Below are 14,190 nucleotides of genomic sequence, written 5' to 3'. Positions count from 1 at the left end.
GAACACATTAGCTCAGGATCTGCCCCATTTCTCTCTCACCACTCCAAGTGTGTCAACATGGGAACACAGAAGACATCCTTCTGCATTCCCCAAGCAGCCACAGAAAAGAAGCAGCCAAGCTGTGAGTACTCAAAACAAATGCCCTCTAGTAGTAGAGAGGCTTGTGGAAGCACGATCCTTGTGCTGCTACTGGACACTTCACTGTCGTTACTTCCAGTCTTTTGTACTGTGAGACAGAACTTTACTTCCTTTGAGGGCAGAAGCTCACTCGAGTTACTCTGATGCCAATACTCTGGGTGTCTCATACCATTTGTGTGCGTGTGTGTGTGTGTGTCTGTATGATTGCAGGGGTGAAGGGGGAGAATGATGATTTGCTACAGCAGTGACACTGTAGTTAAAATTCTGCCTTTTCCATCTTGGAGCAGGATGTTGCTCCTGGGTAGCGGAGCTGGATGAGTAGTATTTTGCTGGATGGCAAGGGGCTGATGAAAGGTTCAGTGAATTCATGTGAAACAGTACAGTAATGGGCACCACAGAAAAGCCTGTGTTAGTAAATACCCGTGGAAAATCAATGGCACTTACACAGAAGGAAGCAGAAAGATCTCTTCTCTGGCAGGGACAGAGCGTGCTGTTTTTCCGCAGCACCTAGCTTTTGTAAACTGCCAAGCCATAGGCCTCAACGCAGAAAACCCTTTGTAGTTGTTGTGTCTTAAGATATTCCTAGATTTAGACAGAAAAATCAGTAACACTTAAGTCCTTTCTTTTCTCACGCCAGCCTACAAACAGAGACCCAGAATAATTAAGACAGTGTTCATTTTATTGTAATCATTGTGGAAACCAGAAGATGAAAAACAACAAAACATTAAATTCCTAAGGGACTCGACCAGGTCAGTAAAATCATTTAAGTGCCATCGTTAAGACTTCTTCACATGCAAAATTCTAGTGGTATGTCTCAAATGAATACTACAGTGCACTAGAAACCTAAAACTAGCTTTACTTTGTACATCACATCACATTCGATCAGTGTAACTACAAAAAAAACAAAGCCACGATAGTATTACTTGTCTTTAGAAGCCCCAAATTGCTTTTCTGCTGCTGCTGGCTGATTTGTGGCCATCATTTTCACGGCGTTTGCGATGACCAGGAATTCAAAGTTCACCTACCATCTCTCCCTTTAACTCTGAGTACAAACTCACATCATTTTTCAGGGTGCTGCTGAGACCTTCGCTCTTGAATGCTCAGGTCTTTCTCTTCCAGGTATTGAATTCCCCAGGGCAGCGCTTTCGCTTGGGTGTGACTTGCTTCGAACTATTCACTATGGACCGAGCTAAGGGAAGCGTTATCAGGAAAACCCCTTAACACAAGTGTCAACCATCGTAGCTGAGCTGCTAGGATATATCTAACAGACACTGCTTAAAATTCTTAAGCAAAAGATTGATGAAGACTTTAATGGCAGAGTCTTGTCACGTATTTCTACTCAACAGATGGTCACTCTAAGTAGACAAAAACTTACGGTCTAATATTTCAAAATGGACTCAGTTCGCATGAGTCTGTTCCTCATGAGCCCTGATGCTTGCTGTAACTCCTAGTCTTTGTGCAGAAACCAGTTTGTATGTACAACTGTGGATTTCCAGAGCACTTCAGAGCCAGCGTGCATTTCTGTAGACCCAACCACGGCACTTTCTGTTCATAGTCTAGACACAGAAGTTGGCTAGCTATTTTTCTTAGCTACGGTTGTGGGAATTTTTTAGAGACCTAATAAGGAGAAAATTCTTTTTTTCTATATTGCAGAGCCATCTAAACCTCCTGTCGTTGCCCCAGAGTTGTGGGAGATGCTAGGTCTCCTGCACTCGATCAGAAACAGCAAAGGGAAAAATCTTGTGAGAGTGTGAGTAATGCATGAGTTCTGCACACCTGTGTACTCCCTTTAAACACATACACACACACGCACAAACTTACCTACAGCGAACTTTTTTTTTGCTAGAGGCAAAAATATTTTCTGTGTGGCAGGGCTCAGTAACAGGGCTTCTTTAAAGCAGCCTGAAGGAAGAGCTGCTCAGAAAAGCACAAAAACAGGCAAAATAATGTATCTCAGAGTTTCAAAAATGGATGTTGTTCTGTTGTTCATTTTAGTTTGGATTTACTGAGCTGTAATACTTCACTCTTTTTTTTAAACAGCTACATTGGCTCAGGTAGTAATCAAATTTGGGTACCTAAAGGAACACTTCAGCCACTTCAATGTACAGGATCTGATCTTCGGACCTGTTGATCCTGCAGCATCCCGTGACTCCAGAGAGATTCGGTAGTGTGCAGCACTTGAATGGGATCTATTTACATACCTGGCTTAAGATGGACTTTGAAAATACTGATGACTGATAAAAGCATCACAGTCATGAAAAAAAAAAAAAAAAAAGAGCAGAAACCATGCTTCTACAAAAATATGAAACAAAAAAGCAGGGTTCTTTCAGACCTTAGCCCTCAGCTTTCCTAGTAACAGAACTGGAACACCGGAACAGCAGTATCACTGCACATCAAGGAGCTTGATTAACAGCTGTCTCTCAGAGCAAGCATTTCCATCAAGGGGGGGTGAAAGGCTTACTTTGCCTTAGTAACTTTTGGCACTGATTTTCAAAAGGTGTGAAGGGGTAGGCCAGGAATAAATTAAAGGAGAATCAACCTAATAAGGCACTTTACCAACTTTACTTTACCAACCTTGTGTTTCCTAAGCTAAGCAATAAAACACCGATATAGTAGTTTCCATTAAATTTCCAAACTGAAAACCAGTGGAAGTCAAAATGAATTTTCCATCCATTTCAAAAGGCTTTGAAACATACTCTTTTCTTCTTTTGAATTTCTACTAACTTGAAAAGTCAGAAACAGTAACGGAATTCAAGATAAATGCTTGTGTTATCTTTGGGCCATATATTCACTTTTTCTGAATCCCTTGAATGTAGTTCTCTACAATGTCTATTTTACAAGCCCTTATGTGATAGTAGTGGTAATAAACATATCGTTCACTTACTTGTACTGTTAGTTTACTAGGTCAGTTTTGCTGAATCATATTTGTATATATCTGCACATTAACAAAATACACCATCTTCGGAAATGTTCTTAATCCTAAAGGCTGTGAAACATCAGGAAAATGAAAACTGTGTGAGCTCAGAACAAATGCGGAGCACTGCAAAAATTAAGCAAAACTGCTTTTGTGGATAGAAGAATTGGAAGTCCTTCTGAAGTACCTACATCACCTCAGTTTTGCTTTTCTCTTGGTCCCTCCCCATTCTTCTCAGCAACTCTTTCTTGTACGCTCAAAGGGACAGCTTCTTGCTCTGAAATGGTGAGACAGGCTTTTCCTTGCCCCTCCAGCTCTTCCCCTATGCTTCTTCCAAAACGAGGCAGCAGAAGTGAGGCAGGACTTCATTTCACCACTGCTACCCAAGACAAGGCAAAGCTGGCAGACACCAGCTAAGCACACCCGGGCAGTACTGGACGTCACAGACTCACACCAAATCAGGGCTATCCTGCAAACTGCCTGCATCGAGGTCCTGCTTGAAATCAGTTTTGATTGGAAACATCAAAATACATTCACTTTTATCTTTCCTAGTAAAAAGCTCCTGAAGCAACCCTTCCACTTTCATTCGCTGCTTCTATTAAGGACTCCTAGAATGATTCTGGCCACGCCAACCCTCCCAGAAGACGAGCCAACGGAGAACAGCTTCCTGACCTTTAGCTTGGCTCCACAATTTTCTCATCTGGCAATAAAATGGAACTAAGAGTTACTTCACCTTTACTTCACCTGGCTGGCTGCAACCACTCCCCCCGTTGTTTTTCCCCCCACAGAGATTGACTCTTGAGAGTGACAAAGCACTTCTTTCAGCTTTGAAGCCTCTTTTTTATTACCCTGAAGGAATTTCCGTGACTGTTAACCACTCGACCAATGCAGTGTGTTTCTGATCACGGAGCAGAGGAAGAGCAGGGTGAAAGCACATGGCTTGTCCTTCCCTAACCTCTGCCTTACCACACTCCAAGCACATTGTTGTTTTTGACACTGATGTGACACAAACAACAGTCTCTCTTGGCTGGTACTAGACCACTCACACAAGCACATTATTTGCTAATCATCACCCAAGATACAGATTTGTTTTGCTGTTGGTGAAACATCATCATTCCTACACGGATTCATGTGGTCATCCAGACATTGTATGCAGGAGAAAACATAACGTGGTGACAAATTAACAGGCTACCTATATTCTGCCATACTAGGGCAAAGTGAAAACATAAAATATTTTACATGAGATGTGCTGGTGATTATTGACTCATTTTTATGCATTTGTTTTTGGCACATTATTGCTTGGATGTGAACATCTGCTGGAGTTTTGTGTCCACAAGACAGTGTCACTGACATGTTTCAGTTTGTTCTTCAAGCATTTTTTCTCAGAGAACAAAAAAGCATGATGCTCTGCTGACCACTACAGTTTCTCCAGCTATGCTCATGCAGTTATTTAGATGCATCCGCTTGGTATGGCATCTACCCATCAGCATTTTGTTGTATGTATGTATTGGTGACACTTCCCTGGAAGAAAGGTTAGTTAGGGTGGGGGGTGAGGGTGGACAAGGCTGGTGAAGACTCACAGCTAGAAGCAGCTGCAGGGTACCGGGAGAGATCTCCGATTCCTCACGAAGAAGAGTTAGTTCCAGTGCTGGTGCAGCACACTGCTCATCCATTGCTAATAAATGCCAAGTGAAGCTTAGTCTCAATAAAGCAATTCATATACAGATTTTAGAAGTATTTTGGAGAGCTTGAGCTAAAGGATAAAGTTCATGGAAATCGGTGAATACGCGATAGCCGTTTATTCTCCTCTGGAAAAATATGACAATCCATTTATATATTCAGACTGCACACATTTGTAAAGGGACAGTTCAGAGTAAGCTGGATCACAATGCTATAATAAGGAGGATGACAGAGAGAGGGACGTGAGCTTGTTCACAGGACACTCACAGGGAGACAGGCTGGGCAGCAGCTAAAGAGGAAGGGGGCAGAGTGGAGATGAAGACACAGGAAGGAGCAGTGCGAAGCCTTGGATCGGTGCAGGAAACAACAAAGACACCATGGAAAACTTTTGGAACCTGTTTAGGGCTGACACAGACACAACATGGTAAGAGCATGCCAACTAATCGTACCTAATGATGCTGTCAATATTAATCCCACACAAAATTTCACATGAAATTCACATCTCAGACACTGCTAGGAAGGCAATAGAAACAGTAATAACAGAAGAGATGAAACTTTCCTCTTAGTAGGCAGATGTGAGAAGACACTCTCTAATGTGGTACTTCAGATTCAGCAATTCAGCATTAGGTGGGAAATGATTTAAAATAATATACAGAAGCAGAATAAGAATGTGCCATAAAAACCCTACAAATACGCTAGAGGAAAATGAGGAGTCAATTCAGCACCACGACTACAGGCAACAGCTTTCATTGGACTAGGTTAAAATATTTTACTTTTCAGAAACTTTATACTATTTTACCCCCTCTGCTTAGGAAAAAATTGTCCCTAAACAGCTGCTTTGAAGGCCTGACATTTGATATACTCACAAATGTTGGTCCCCCGAATAAAAAGGTGTCACCTCAGAGCTGCTTCTCAGGAAAAAAAAAATCATTTACACTTTATAAACCTGTAAGATGATCTACTCAGTAAGTCAGGTGTGTGGTACTACAGATAGAAATAAATTATCATCATGATTCATGAAAAATCTTTAATGGAATAAAAATAATTCCTATTTAGCTCTAGTCCTCTGCAAGATTGCAACATGCAAATCCTCAATGCCTTGCAAGATTGAAAACTGAATTTTCTACAAACTGCAGAGTTTCCCAACCTCCCATGGACTCTAATGTACAGGATTAAAAAAAAATAGTGGGAAGCACATTCCTCAGCTTGGAAAATATTATTAATCTGAGAAATGTGACAAACATTTGAGACATTATTGTACATCACACTTCTGGAGAAACAGTCACTAAGCTACCTTTTATTAGTACACTCTGAAACTTCTCTAACATTAGAAATACAGTAAAGGCTGTCTTGAGACTTCAGTATTTCTGTAAAATAAATGTTTCAAGTTAACAATATAATGCTTTATTATACAGATAGCATTAAGTAAAACATAAAATATGCACAGGCTAATTAAATGGTATTAAGTTTATGAAAGGCAGCAAAAAAATCATCAGAATACTACCACTGCTGCTACTACCACTACAACACCAAAAACCAGATTTGGACAAAGACTTAAAAGGAAAAAAATTAGAACAGTGTACACACTAGACATGTAGGCTAACGGACTCAGATACACAGCATAGCCTACTTCTACTTTAAAACATCAGCACGCACCTCTAAAGAAAAAGATGCCTGTTTTTAAGAAGCGATTTATAGAAGAGAGGTGTTCAGTGCTGCTGGAGAATCAGAGCACTGGAGAACCCAGAACCACTCGCTGCTTCCGAGAGACTTGGCTGGAGCACCGCAGCGCAAGGGACAGCACCGTGCTGACAGGCACGGGTACATCTAGTTAAGTGCACTCTCATGTTTTACCTTACCTGTCCATATTGCCTACTTACACATTCCACACATCTTAAGTGTGTCTGATTCAAAGGAGAAAAAGCCCACAGAAGTTACCTCTCTCTCTCTCTCACACACACACCTCTTGCTCTAGCCATCAAAATCCCATTTGCTTAACTTACTTCTTCTCCCAAGTGACAATCCTTCAACCTTGTTCTTCACTCCTTCCTTGGTTCTACGTTTCAATGGGACGGTAAGACCCGACTCTCTCAGGCTGCCATGAAAACTGCACCTTACAGAGGCTGATCAGTGTCCTTAGCCTGTTCATAAACTTGCCTCAGAGTGGATAACTTAAACGTAAGGAAAGTTGTCTTCCGCTATTGCTGGAGAGCATTAGTTGTTTACAGCTGCTTAACCTTAGTTTCACCTCATCCAGCCTCCCCCAGCCTATCCTCTTGTATAAGAGCTTGCTATGCATAAAAATCACTTCTGCTAATAATTCTGATAATCTTCTCTCTGCTTCATGCCTTATCAGAACGTCCTGCTCTCCCTGCAGCAATTTAAAATTGTGCTTTTGCTAAGTGCCTAGCTTTTCATCTGACAGTGGACGGGTGGGGGCACATGTGGAAATACACCAGCTGTGGCAATAGGAAAGGCATGATGGAGCGACTACTCGGGGAACGAAGGGGAATAATCTCCACTGTTGCTGCACCACAATCCCAACAACACAACCGAACAGCAGGACTTAAGACTCGAGGGGAGGGGGGGGGTCTCTATACCATTGCAGACATCTATCCGCCCCTGCAAACCATTTCAGTCTAACACAGAGGAAGGAGCAGGTCGGACACAGCAATTAGGACGCCTAAAATTCTGCAGCATGGACTGGAACACGTTATGCTGCCTCCCTTTCAGTTTTTTATTTGAGGATGTATCCGAGGAAATGGATTTCCGGTTCTGAGTGTTTTGAGCCCGGATCAGTTTCTCATGTTCACGTATTTGTCTCTGTAAGTGGTTTTGGATAGCAATTCCCAAGGATTCTGGATCGAGGGAAGCACCATAAACCTCCCACGTCATGCCTTGCTCATCCCACACAACGTCCCTGACATGCTTGGACTGCTTCACCTGTACTTTTGCCTCCATGGCTGGGGTGGGCTGCTTTTTGTTTTCCCCAAGATTTGGCAAAGCCTGAGCTGAAGCAGGAAGAGCTGCTGTATCAAGCTCATGTCTGGACTCCTTGGCCTGAAGACCTTGCTGCTGGGTGTCCTCCAAGTGAGGGGTGACATGAGCTGAACCTGCACTTAACTCAGGTATCGATCCTGCCTGCAGACTCTGTCTGCTGGTCTTCAGAGCCTGGCTGATCTCTCCTTGGTCTCTGCCATGCTCCTTTTCACCTGTATCCTCTGAACTTGCCTTTATGCTGATGGGAGCAAGTTCACTGCTAACATTCATCACTCCTTTAACATCAAGCACTATCCAGGTTTCTTCCTTTGGTTTGACCGCAGATTGAATGGGAATTGCCTCCACTTCATTCACATCCTTACACTGCACAAGTTTTTGCTCAGAGCTGCCCAGGACTTCTTTCTGCTTGATTTCACTGTGTGTATTACAGTGTAAAGGTAACTGGCTGCTTCCTGTCTCCTGGACAAGCTGTTGCACATTGCTCTTGATTTCTGGGACTATTGCAGCTGAAACAGTGTTTGGTTCACCGCAACCAGACTGTGGTGGAGTCTGATTATTGGTATTAACTGTGAGCTGGTCGACAGGCATCGCCTTTGGCAGGACTGGAGCGTCCAAGGGCATCAGAGCAGCACCCCGGCTATCTCTGTCTGCACAGACCATTTGGGCATTATTCACAGATGTCCCTTGGGAGGTAATAGCTGCAGGATGGCAGGGCAGAGCAGGTGTTGCATTATCTGCTGATGCTGGAGAGACTATGTTAGATTGGTCTGCAGAATATTTTTGCAGTTCAGCAGCCTGGGTTTGGGCTGTATTGGTCACAGCTGTAAGAACAGTTGATTTTGACATGATACCAGAAGAATAAGGGGACTTTGGGTGTGAGGACAAATCATCAGTAAGTTCAGACTGGGTCGGCCCCCCACTGCCTTGATAAATGATGTGCAGTTCCTCCTTTTCCTCCAAAGGCAGGTTCCCTTTTAAGAAGGCAGAAAGGATACTGGGGCTGGTGGAAGCTGATTTGCTCTCCACACTGGCCACAGCCTGAACCTCAGCATCTCTCCATGTCCTGTTTCCTGCCTCCTGAGTTAAAGATCTGTTTTCATTCTGCACTGTCATTGTACCCGTTTCTCTGAACTTGGAGAGCTGGGTCAGGCCTGAACTCACTGCCTCAATGTCTGCATTGCACACTGGCTGAGTACTCTCATGTCTGACTGGGGCTGGTGACTTGCTGCTCTGAACTACTGCACTTTGATCAGTGGGACACAATTGCACAGTGTCTGCAGCCCTGCTTTCTGCCTCCAAACCAACCTGTGGACTTGTCCTCAGATCACCTTCAGTGTTCCTTGCTGGAGAGGCTGACTGATACACAGCAGGATCAGGTTTTTCTGTTCCCTTTTCTTTTTCCCCTCTTTGCAGAATGTTTGCCTGAGAAGTATGAAAGGACTCACTACCCCTGATAGGGTTGTCTGGGGAAGAACAGTTTAAAACCTCAAGCGGCTGATCACCAGTCCCCTGAGGTTTCAATGCAGAGTCATCCATTTGTGGCAGGGAACTTGATTTGGCTTGGCTGTTTTGCACAAACTGACGGGAGTTCTGGGGGGCTGGCATCATATCTGGCCCGTGCCCTGCTGAACGGGCTCCTTCTGCAGTCAGGGCTTGCACTGCCAGTTCCTTACTGCCTTTTGGCTGCAAGTTACTAGCAGACTCTACGCCTGCAGGATGCCCCTCTGAAGCCTTGCCGACAAGCCCAGGAGAAAATGCCGCCTGACAGCTAGCATCATCCCTGTTGTGTTTCTCACATGTCTGAACGTCGGCAGCTGTGCTGCATTTTAAGTCAAGGGAACAAACTCCAGCAGAATCAGACACTGTGTACGAAAAGCCATTGCTGGCTGCTTCACGACTTGGTTGTTTGGGCTGGTGCTTAGCAGACTGCAGGTCTCCCAGGTGATCTTTCTCCTCAGAAGCTGTGACTAGGGAAAGTTTGGAAGATCTCAGAGGATCTGGTACAGTCCCCATAGAATATCTTGGAGCTGTTGCTTGCCGTCAGCTGCTATGAGTTGTCTTGCAAGGCAGTTTTCATACTGGGGGCAGACTGTCAGCAACAGCTTTCCTGTTAATCTGTTAATGAAAGAAACATAGTGTTACCAGCAGACAGATTTAAAAAAAAAAGCTACCAAAACAAATTCATTTACAGCTTGAAGAGAGCTGTAGGCAGAGGGGAAAGGGAAGCACCTGATTCTGCCTACAAGTCATGGGAAGCTAAGCCCTTAACTCCAGTTTGTAATGGTGGATGTGTTCTCCTAAGCGATTCTCAGTTTCCAAAGATGCAGATTTTAGGTATTTCTCAATGCCGAGGCCCAGAAGGAGATGATAATATAAGGGTCAAAGCAACAGAAGTTGCCCTGTTGCTGATACATTACTGAAAAAATGGCAGAAAACGACAAAAAAAGGAGAAGAAATACCACATACAGAGGTATGGTAAGGCTGTGAAGAGAAACCAAGCATCAACAGACAGGGGAGTGGCCTTTGTTTAGTAGTCTGAGGCAAAATATTTAGCATCAAGAGGTCATCAGTGTGATAAAATTCTTCATCAAGCCACCTGGTGGAAGGAAGAATGATCCAATAGCTAGCTTGACTGCAGTGTGTTCGTGGAATATAGCTCTAATCCCCCCAAGACCCACTCTGTGACCTGCATGGTAGAGTGAGACCCTACCTTGCTGTGCACCAGTTCTCCCTTGCCCTCATGGAGAGCCTTTCTCTAAATCCACTGTAAACAGGCAAATGCTCACTCAAGACAAGCAGTAAACACCAAAGACAGATGTCTTTTGGTAAACTCTAACCAACATGCATAAAATTAAACCTCACGGTGAAAGAAATACTGTGGGAAAACAATCTCATCAGTGATGTAGATAAATGCCAAGAGAAGCAACTGCACTGGTTTTAATAACGCTATGGAGCTATACACATAATGTGGTGTTTTTGCATTTAGATTCTTTTGAAATAATTACGAAGAAGGAGTAACCACCTGCTGTACAAAACACAGGCACAAACCACCCAGAAATCAATTTATGAACAGGTGATAGCAAAGAGTTTGGAAGTGAAACAGCAGCATCACAGAACAGTAATGGCCCAAAGCAAGGAGAATGTCATATCCAATGAAACAGCAGGGAGGGACTTGCTTCAAGTGGAGCAGAGTTATCCAGGTTGAAACATGGCCAGGACTGCAGAGAAACTATCACTCTAAACAGGAGTCAGTCTCAAAATGTGCTTTTTGATTGAGATTTACAAATGACTTTGCACTGCCCAACTCAAATCCTGCAAGAGGTCAAGAGCTTGATCCCCTCTTAGTGTCAGCAAAGCAGTGGTGGCCAATGATGAAACCCCATTCTGTTCCTCTCATTTAAAATTGAAGGAGATGTCTTGTTTAAAACCTCTCTTAAAAGCTTTCCTTGGTCTGTGCTGTCAGAGAAGTGCTGTTGTGAGATTCAGAGGACATAATGAACGTTTTATGTTAATCAGGGGGATGATGATGGGAAAACTATTTTACCTCTGTGTTCCCAGGTCTCTTTGGACATACAGCAGCGTTTCCATTACTAAGTTATTTAAAAGGTGCTGCTGGAAGGAGCTGTGTAATAGCTCAGTTTTATGCTCACTTGAAGCTGTTCCAGATCATCCCCTATGCACTAGCCGTATCAGCATAAGCCCTTTCCAAGAAGCCTCCCCTCTTCTCTCTACACCAGAATGACAGAGAGTACCAGCACCTCAGGGTATACAGAGGCAGCAAAAAAGTGTTTAATAAAAGCAAAATTAGAATGCATACAGATAGCCTATTTTCCTAAGAAAAGGGAAATACTGCAACTTATTACTTACTCATGAAGCTTTATGTCTTCCAGACATTAACAATGTATTTTTTCACATTGTATCTCTTATCTCAAGTACCTCTGGGCTTTATCCAGCCATAGATCGACCTAGTCTGCTGGGTTAAGCCAGTCATGGGAAACTGTGATCCTGCCCCCAAAACACACTAAGCTGTTTAGCACCAGTCCATGACAGCAGCCTCGTATCACTCCAACATAGGTTTCCTCCAAGGCAAATGATTGCTAAGCTTTTTTGGTAAACAGCATGCTTATGCAAACCAGACTGCAAAGCTGTGAGAGTTTGTAGCCACCTACAAGATGTGTTCATTTTACTTTGTGTTCACTTTAAAGACAACCAACGTTGTCCTAAAGAAAACAAAAGTCATTCCAAGTTCCCACTGCCATACTGTGACGGAACATCTAATGACCGTGAGCAGAGGAACAGATGGCTTTGGGCATCTGTTTTTCCAAGTTCTGCTACTCTAACATCAATGCAAAACAAACCAGAAAACACAATAGGGCAAGTTATACTTTTTTTTTTTTTTTTTTTTTTTTTTTTTTAGATTAAGAGTTTATTTAAAAACAAACTAAACAAATGGCAGGACAAAACCAAGCTGTATTTTTAGGATGAGACATTTTACTTGGAAAACAGTTTCAGAGGAAATAAAGAAGGCAGAGCAAATCTGTTTGGCTTATCACTATATGGAAATCTCTAAGAGCATAGTGCCCAAAATCAAACACTCTGGATAGAAGCAAATTCACTGTGTGGTCATGTGTAAATCCTGCTGACCACACTGAGCCCAGGGTAGGTCTTTGGCTCTGTACCTAGAAGCACCCGTGAAGGCCAATCCTGCCATCTGGAACACTAGCTTTAACTGAGATCCACCTGATGGAGGAAAAATTCCTGATTTTTCAATTAAGTAAATCAGTTCTGATCTAAACTCCACCATGAATTCCCCCAGTCTGTGTACTGTCTCTTTAGCAGCATCACTAAAAAGTATCATGAAGAAAGCTAAGTTTGATACATACATGTAAATGGCTGTTACAAGGGCTAATTAAAGGCAATTTGGCTGCCTACCCTTAGAGGCATAATGGCATCCCAGGAAATTTTGCCCCACTAAATTCAGGCAGCTGCATTCTCTGAAGGGGAATAACAGAGTGCAACTCAGACATTTCACTTGACCTCGTAACATCAAGGATGTTGCGCTTGGTAGCAGATTTGTAGAGACTTAATTCATTCATTGAGATACGTGCTCAATTTGAGCATATCTCAAAAGACACTATGATTTTCCCTAAATTTGTGGTACTCTTCAGATTGACTAGTAGCATCAGTGCTTGGCTGTGCTGGACTTCACATTTCTTCCCTGAGTACAGAGGGAACAGTAACAGTCTGGCACAGCCACCAATCTCCCACTGTCCTGCAAAATAATGTGAAAGCAAGAAGATGTTTTTCCTGTTCTCCTCTTCCCATCGTTACTAGATATACATTGCAGTCAGGCTCACTGAGGCCCAGAAAAGCTGTCCTGCAAAACGCTTTACCTGTCCTGCAATGTTTGGGACCTCCGGACAGCACAAATGAAAGGAAAAGGAGAAGGAAAAAAAGATAATAAAGAAATGGAAGTCCAGTAAGTACTTCAGCAAATTTTCTAGTCTAAGCTGAGAACCTTGGAGAGTTTCCTATTGCATGGGACTACTCTGAAAATGAATTAGCCTATGAGAATAAGATTTTTTTTTAGAAGACTTTGCCGTCAAAGAAATAGGAACTATTTTCTTGTTAGACTCTTCTTGTAGGCTACCCTGACGGCAGAAGCCAAAGGCATTGTAGTAGAGTAAATTTAAAAGGGTGATTTTTTGACATGTTCTTTGTCAAGGAACAATAAAAATCAGAAGAAAATGCAAGTCATATGCAAGAGAAAAAACAAGCAAAGCCAACTAACTGCAGAATCAGAAAGGCACTTTTTTATTGCCTAGTAATGAAAAAACAATATGGGGACCTGTGGGCAAAGTGGGCACACAGTATCCAACTGCCAAGGCAGTGAGGATTCAAACCAACACTGACTTGAAGCAAATACCTAGAAGAAATAGAAAAATAAAACTATTATTACACCAAAAAACATGTCAAAACGGATCAAGATTGCTGGAGAATCTTTCAAGTGTTGTCTATCTGACCTGCAGCCATTACCCAAGATTTTCTTTTGTTAGGAGGTAACATTAATACCTCCACAAAGGTCAATATCAATTTTTAGTAATAAAAAGACTTTCTATAACAACACAATTCTCCTTCATTTTATTCATTCAGACCAAATTAGTCTGCTTGAATGTGTTAATCTTATCCCAGTGCAAAACTTCTCCTGGACTTTCTGCAACAAGAAGTTTCTAATTTTGACGAAGTCTATGTTTGGCTTGTACAGTCTGGCAGAGTCCCTGCATGGCCAGCAGATCTATGGAGACTCTTCTCACTGAGCATTTCTTCCACATGGAAAACAAAAACAAAACAAATGAGGAATTCCCAGGCAACTTAATATAACATCATTAATCTCAGGCTACAATGGGAAGAAACTCTCATCTATTTCTGTAACCTCCCTTTCCCAATAAAACAGCATT

At 42.7% G+C, this 14,190-nt stretch overlaps 1 protein-coding gene across 2 annotated transcripts in view; it reads right to left on the bottom strand.

The window, feature by feature from the left end:
* Nucleotides 1-796: 796 nt before the first annotated feature.
* The window catches only part of GPRIN3 (GPRIN family member 3), a 38,158-nt gene continuing 24,764 nt past the window's right edge, over nucleotides 797-14,190 (bottom strand). For both annotated transcript variants that reach the window (XM_062574208.1, XM_062574207.1), the window contains one exon: nucleotides 797-9,847. In XM_062574208.1, the coding sequence (XP_062430192.1) occupies nucleotides 7,367-9,745 (2,379 nt within the window). In that variant the 5' untranslated portion in view covers nucleotides 9,746-9,847 and the 3' untranslated portion in view covers nucleotides 797-7,366. The remainder of the gene's footprint in view (nucleotides 9,848-14,190) is intronic.

The sequence above is a fragment of the Rhea pennata genome, chromosome 4 (genome assembly GCF_028389875.1).
Source record: "Rhea pennata isolate bPtePen1 chromosome 4, bPtePen1.pri, whole genome shotgun sequence".
In the NCBI taxonomy this organism is placed as follows: Eukaryota; Metazoa; Chordata; class Aves; order Rheiformes; family Rheidae; genus Rhea; species Rhea pennata.
The sequence above is the reverse complement of the archived record's forward strand: the minus strand, read 5'-3'. Positions and strand labels throughout refer to the sequence as shown.